This window comes from Myodes glareolus, chromosome 22, assembly GCF_982192425.1.
Source record: "Myodes glareolus chromosome 22, mMyoGla1.1, whole genome shotgun sequence".
In the NCBI taxonomy this organism is placed as follows: Eukaryota; Metazoa; Chordata; class Mammalia; order Rodentia; family Cricetidae; genus Myodes; species Myodes glareolus.
In genome coordinates, this window is record NC_142047.1 from 59,006,327 (window position 1) to 59,013,211 (window position 6,885).

Below are 6,885 nucleotides of genomic sequence, written 5' to 3' on the forward strand. Positions count from 1 at the left end.
TCAGGGTAACAGAAACATAACTGAGATCTCCCCAGGACTTTATATGCACTGACACATGTGTGAGTGGCTGCTTCCCCTGCAGCTTCTGTGTAATCAGGCCTAGACACTGAGTTCTGTGGACCCATGATGATGGGTCGTCCCCCTTCTGCTGCCATCAGTTAGGCCCCAAAATCGGGAAAGAAATCATCGTGTGTGGATCACACAGGCCTGGTCACCCGTATGTCCTCCTTCCTGGGCGGCCAGAGCAAACCAGAACAGTTGCTCACCCCACCCCATCCCACCCCACGGCTAGCCTCCTTTTCCAGTCCTCTCCTTGGTGTGTTCCCTAACACCTGGTGGATGACAACTGAATGCATCCTTGTGTGACTCTGAAGGACATCCCATGGGCCAGAAGATCTGCTTCTCTCCAAGGAAATTGTAAAACACGTCACAAAGCAAGAAAACGGTATCCTTTTGCCATGGAAGTGGGGCATTATGTATCTGACATTACATACATTGCCATTCCTTAAATAAATAGTTAAATAAATAGTAGTTTTTAGAGTTTAATTCTTGAGATGTCAACACAGGAGAATTTAATTCAGTTGAGGCTCATAAAACTGTGACTGTGTGGCAGGGATCTCTTGTGGCGCCTTACCCTGACACAGGTCTGGGGTGTTTTTCTTAAGAAGATGGCTATAGAATTCAGAATACAAATGTGTGCAGGTCCACTGAGAAACAGAACCAACACTCTCAAGATTTTATTTTTTCAGAGTCTTTAGTCCAAGGTTGGTTTCAAACTTTATTAGTAGCTGATGATGATTTTGAACTCCTGATGGGGTCACAGACATGTGCCACTATATTCATAGTATGCAGTGCTGGGGGTCAAACCCAGGGCTCTGTGCATGCTATGCAAGCCCTGGAACAGCTTAGCACTTCCCCCAGCTCCATCATGGCTTTTCAATTAAGAAATCAGACTGCTCTCGCCTGTAGTTTCTGAAGCCTTGTTGTACCACAAGATGGCAGTATAGCATCAACCTTTTAAATCAATAACGGGCTCCTGGCCCTTGTCTTGAGCCTCCCCAAAATGTTTGCAGGACTCTCACAAATTGATCCTGTTCTGCAATTGGCTCTGTATGATTTCCTCTTAGTTAGACAACCTGATTTCCTCTCCTCAAATGTTGAAGTGTTGCAGGTGCCCACAGCTCTGTCAGCAAGGACGGTTAGAAATGAGGCTGCAGGCTCTGTTTTTCTATTAACTTCCGCACCTTCTGTTTACAGCACTTCCAGGTTGCCTTTACTGCAGAGCAAAACCAAAAAGCATTCAGCAAGATTCCTCCCGCAAGTGACTTCAACAAGCTTTGGCTTCCTGGTGCCGTTAATCACAGTAGATTTTATTTACTTTGCTCTTCTGGGCACACAACAACCACATTGCCTACCCTCAGAGATTTGATAAGTCTTAACACTTTTTAAATGTAGTAGTTAAGGGCAGGCCTATATAGCTTACAGTGGTTTCTGGGCTATTTCCCTGTCCTTTGTCTAATGCACATGGGCCTGGAAAGGTCCTTTACTTTTCCTGCCCTCTCAATCAACTTTGGGTATCATTTGGGTGTTGACAACTTTTGATTCATGTCTCGGCTTTCAAAGCCCAGTGGTTCGGTGCCAGTCCCTGAACCCAGTCAGTCTGCTGATTGCAGCAGCGGGCCTTTTCCACTGACCGTTCCCCGAGGGGAAACAGTGCTTTTTCTTGATTCATAAGTTTGTTAAGTTGTGTACACTTATGGCCATCTTGTAAAAGTTATCACATATGGCATTTTATGAGTGTACATGGAAAGCGAGTGTGCTAAGAGCTTCAAAGTATGACAGCTCCCCAAAGTCATAGCTGGAAGTCATCACCAAGAACACCATTATGTCAGAAAAACCAAGTCAACCAACAACTCTTAGCTCTTTTCTTTTCTACAGATGATAAAGCCCTGCCCTCAACTTTGACCTTATTACTGAATTTGCAGAGTTCATGGCCAGTTTACACACACACACACACACACACACACACACACACACACACACAGAGCACTCAAGTCAGTGTGTAAGTTAGATGGGAGTGCATTTAGGTACCTAGGCCACAAAACAGCAATTATTCAATGAATAAAACTGCTGGCAAGGTGCCCAATGTTTTAAATTAAGATGGGCATGACAGCTGAAGCTTGTATTCACATTACATCCTAATTTTAAAAAATCCAGTTAACACAAATAGTGACTTTGGAAGGGAATAGAAAATTAAAAAATAAAACACCAATACTTCTTCAATGAAGGTCGATAAAATAAGTAGTCATCTTCTTATGAATTCAGAATTTTAGTTACTAAAGGAAAACCAAACTGCTAAGAAGGGCACCCAGGGCCCCTCCCCATCCACAATGCTGGACTCCAGTTATTAGCAGGGTAGCTGCCAGTTTATCTTGATTGACAGGTTAATAGGGGACCTGGGGCTGTCTTTTCAATATGAACATATAACCTTACCAATTACTTTTAAATTATTGCTAATCTTCCAGAAATTAAAAAAGCCTAAAGAAGAAAATTATCTGAAAAATATCTGCTGAAGAAGCATTTCCTGCAAGTGGTTTGAAAGGTCCAGTTCAGAAAATTTACCAACATTTAGTCAATAGAATTTACTGAGGATTTTTTTTTTAAAGAAAAACTTGTAGTTTATAATAGTTCATTGGTTCAATTAGGAGTGAAAAAGAAGGGAGTTTTGTAATGCAATTGTCCAGCAAAGGAAACCGCTTTAAATTGGGGGATTATGTGCACAGACCACCTGTGGGGCATTCAGAGCCTTTTCTACAATGCACAACCCAGGCCTAGCTGCCTGCGGGCTGGCTAACAAAGCCCTGGGAAGCTGCTGAAAAGGCTGCGCGCACTTGCGCCTCTGGTCTTCACTAACTGTTACAAGTCTTCGTCTCCTCTCTCCCTCTCCTTTTTAAAGTAAAAGTCCCACATCCCTTTAATGGACGAGCGGTAAGGCTCTGCGGTGGCCAATTGGTCTGCACCAAGAGGAGCCAGGCAGCAGGGAAAGAAACTTCAGACTACACAGCACATTCGGAGAGGAGAAAAGATCAAAGTTTTTCAAACTCAAAAGACCAAGTTCCCTACAGATTAACCCTATTCATTTAGCTCCTCTTAAAGGAATGATGTGCGGAGCCACTGGGCAGACAGGTAAAAAGTTCAACAATTGCCAGCACATTCTTCTGCTGATTCAACAGCCTTCTGTTCAAATAAATTAGCTTAGTCTTGACAGAGGAACAATAGCTTTTTTCTCCAGGAAAAGCAGCACACTTGGAATACACAAGCACGGAGCGCTATTAAGAAGTTAACCCATTCGTTTAATCTGTTAGCTAGCACCTGCCCTGCTACACCAGATTGTGAAGTGACTTACAGAGTAGAGATGACCCGTGGCTTCAAATACTAACCTCCAAAGTTTAGAGTGTGGCCACGTCTGTAAAAGGTCAGGACTTTCAAAAATCACAGACAGGAGATACTCAATCAAGTAGGGCTGCTGTTTCAAATTAAACGACATTATACCAGCCAAATAAACGGGCTGGGTGGAATGGCAGCCTTTGCAAACTGTCCATCCACTCACGCCACACATGCCAAGATGAGCTGTCACTCACGGGTCAGCAAAGAGAGACCATGAAAAACACCATCTTTGGGGAAGGTGCAAAAACGCGATTTTGATTTCAATTCAACAATGACATTTACTTTGCTAACAGTTTAAGAACTAGAGATTAACAGGTAATTGTGTCCATGCCTAAAGTCAGTGTACAGAATGGCAAGCCAGAAAATGTCCATTTCCCCACATGTCCTCAGCAAGCATCAGGGGGACAGTTCAGAAGACTCGGGGGACAGGGTGGTATTTAAATCATTTATCAAAAGTCATTTTATTGACAAAATAGAATACTTATATTTGTTCTTACAGGGGAAGCCTCTAAACTTTTTACAAATAATGTACACGTTGTATATCTTTGGATATATACATATTTTACACTTTTTCTTTTCTTTTTTTTTACAATTTAACAAATAATTATATAAATACATCCTCTAATGTAAGAAACCCGTATTTACTTGGGGTGTATAATTAAGACATCTCTTGTTTATTTAAGGCATCTGCCTGGTCATTAAGAATACCCAAACCGTGCAATCCCACAAGGTAGCAGTCGTCCCTCCTCCAGGGTGTGAGGAGTGAATTTATGCAGGCGGAGTTGAGGGTGAAGCCGTCCCTCCGGTGAAGTCTGCAGCTTGACCTCAAGGCTCAGCCAGGGTACCCAGGAGGGTTCCAACTCTCCTAGCAGACTGAAACCGTTGCCTCAGGGAGGCGCTCCGGAGCGTCGGAGGGGAGGGGCTGGGTCTGGGAGGCTTCAATGCCAGGTACTTTGTTCTAAGGGAGTCATTTAAGTCCCAGCGGCTAATGGATACCATTAAGAGTTCATTATCATGCTAATAGCAATCAACACGGTGAAGGGGTGGGAACCCCGGCCTGTCTGGGGTCCCTTAGCCGCCCTCGGGCTCCCCATCCCCCACCCCTCTCCGCCCCTTCTGGGCGTCCGCTCAGGGTTCAGACCTGGGACAATGGCATCTGTTTAGGGTAAGACATGGAGCTGGCCGTGCCAGATCGCCACGTCAGGCCGGTGCTGACGTCGCTGTAAAGAGATCCCCCGCCTCCGCCGGGTCCCCCACCCCCACCGGGCCCGGGACCGCCGCCCCCCGGGCCGCTGCCTCCGGCTCCCGCGCCTACTGCTGCGCCCTTGCTGGACCAGCAGCAGCGGGTGCACAGCGCGCGCCAGGACTCCAGAGTCTTGCCGGACCAGACCCACACGCCCGACGTGATGCCAACCACCAGACACATGAAGTACTTGAGCATGAAGACCGCGTAATCCGGCCTGCGCGCTTGGTCAGGCTGCAGGTCCCGAAGGCATGGGCAGTTGTGAGTGGCCTCCCAGCGAGGACGGTTGTGCTGCTCATAGAAAAGGCAGGCGACAACGACGGCGGCAGGCACCGTGTAGAGCACGGTGAAGAGGCCCAGGCGGATCATGAGCTTCTCTAGCTTGTGCGTCTTGGTTGGGCCTCCTTGCTGCTTGATGACAGAGCGGATTCGGAACAGCGACACGAAACCAGCCAACAGAAACATGGTGCCAATGAAGAGGTAGATGACCAGTGGGGCTAGCACGAAGCCGCGCAGGTTGTCTAGGCTCTGGTTGCCCACGTAACAGATGCCCGCCACCGGGTCGCCGTCCACGGAGCTGAGCGCCAACACCGCGATGGATTTGACGCTGGGCACCAGCCACGCGGCCAGGTGGAAGTACTGTGAGTAGCCCGCGATGGCCTCGTTGCCCCACTTCATGCCAGCCGCCAGGAACCACGTGAGCGACAGGATTACCCACCAGATGGAGCTGGCCATACCAAAGAAATAGACAAGGAGGAAGACCACCGTGCACAGCGCGGGACCGGTGGTCTCATAGCGCACGTGCTGCTCCACTGCTCCCAGCTCCTCGTACTCGCCGCGCGCGCCCGGGCCGCTCGCCCCCGCTCCCGCCGCCCCCGCGCCAGCCGCAGCGGCGCCGCCAGCACCCCCAGCTCCTCCCGCACCCGGAGCGCCACCGCTGCAGGCCACTTTCTCGTGCCCTGCCACCAGGCGCACCAGGTAGCCGACCGATACGAAGAGGTAGCAGGCGGAGAGGAAGATGATGGGCCGTTCCGGGTACTTGAAGCGCTCCATATCGATGAGGAAGGTGGAGACGGTGGCGAAGGTGGAGACGAAGCAGAGCACCGACCACAGGCCGATCCAGAAGACGGTGAAGGCGCGCTCATCCTGACTGAAGAAGGGGTTGTGGCAGGGCAGCGCGCAGTTGGCGATCTGACCCGTCTTGACGCGGTTGTAAAGCGGGTGGCGTTCGTTGGACACGCTCACCATCGGCGCGCGGCACTGGCACCCAGGCTCGCAGGGAGCGGCGCCACCACTAGGGGGCCTCGCCTTCCCGCCGCGCGAGGGGGGCACAGCCGCCGTGTCCCCGCCGCCCCTGCTGCCGCCGCCACGGTGTGGGGGCCTGGCCCCTGGCGGACGGCCGTGGCCGCTGCCTGAGGGCGGCTGCTCGCCCGGCGGCGGCGGCGGCAGGCGGCGTGGTGGGCTGGGCGCGGCAGTGGTGAGGTCGGTGCGGTTGTAGTCCATGCACAGAGTGTCGGGGTTGCCCTGCTCAGGCAGCCGGTCGCAGCGCATGCGGTCAGGCCAAGCGAAGCCGTACTGGCGCATGAGCGGCGCGCAGCCGGCCTTGGCGCGTTCGCACACCGAGCGGCAAGGCGGCAGAGGCTTCTTGTAGTCTTCCAGGCAGATGGGCGTGTACATGCTGCACAGAAAGAACTTGAGGTCGGGGGAGCACTGGATCTCCACCAGGGGCCAGAACTGGTGCACTTCCAGGCCCGCCTCATCTTGTGTGTCGTGGTTGAACTGGTTGGGCATGTAGGTGTAGTTGTAACCGATGCCCTTGCACAGCGGTACCGTGATCTCTTGGCATGCCAGCTCCTTGGCTGAAGCGGCGGCGGCGCCGCTCGAGCGCTGCAGCAGCGCCAAGGCGGCTAGCAGCGAGGTCACTTCCAACAGGTAACCCCACTCCATGCTGCGCGCCGCGGCCCCACGTCCTCCTCCTCTAGACGGCGCGCAGAAGGGCCGTAGGGGACCCAGAGAGAAATCGGAGGAAAGGGAAAGCAGGCGACCAGCAGGTCTTGTGCTGCTTCTCCCTGAGGAGCCGAGAATCTGCCAACAATCTAGCCCTTTCTGGGCAGCGTTTGTGGCAGCAGGGTCGCAAGCCTAGGCAGAAGTCGTCCGGCCCTCCCCCCAGTGCCTCTCCTGGGGCAAGGGTGACC

General features: G+C 51.4%; 1 protein-coding gene across 1 annotated transcript; it reads right to left on the reverse strand.

Annotated features, from left to right (window-relative positions):
• Nucleotides 1-3,675: 3,675 nt before the first annotated feature.
• Fzd8 (frizzled class receptor 8) lies at nt 3,676-6,681 on the reverse strand. The gene has a single exon (XM_085681962.2). It carries the CDS (start codon nt 6,635-6,637, stop codon nt 4,583-4,585), a length of 2,055 nt encoding a protein of 684 aa, XP_085538088.1. The 5' UTR covers nt 6,638-6,681; the 3' UTR covers nt 3,676-4,582.
• Nucleotides 6,682-6,885: the final 204 nt, after the last annotated feature.

Bases quoted from the DNA above. Each gene is read 5' to 3' on its own strand.
- Fzd8 (XM_085681962.2), bottom strand. From the start codon at position 6,637: ATGGAGTGGGGTTACCTGTTGGAAGTGACCTCGCTGCTAGCCGCCTTG.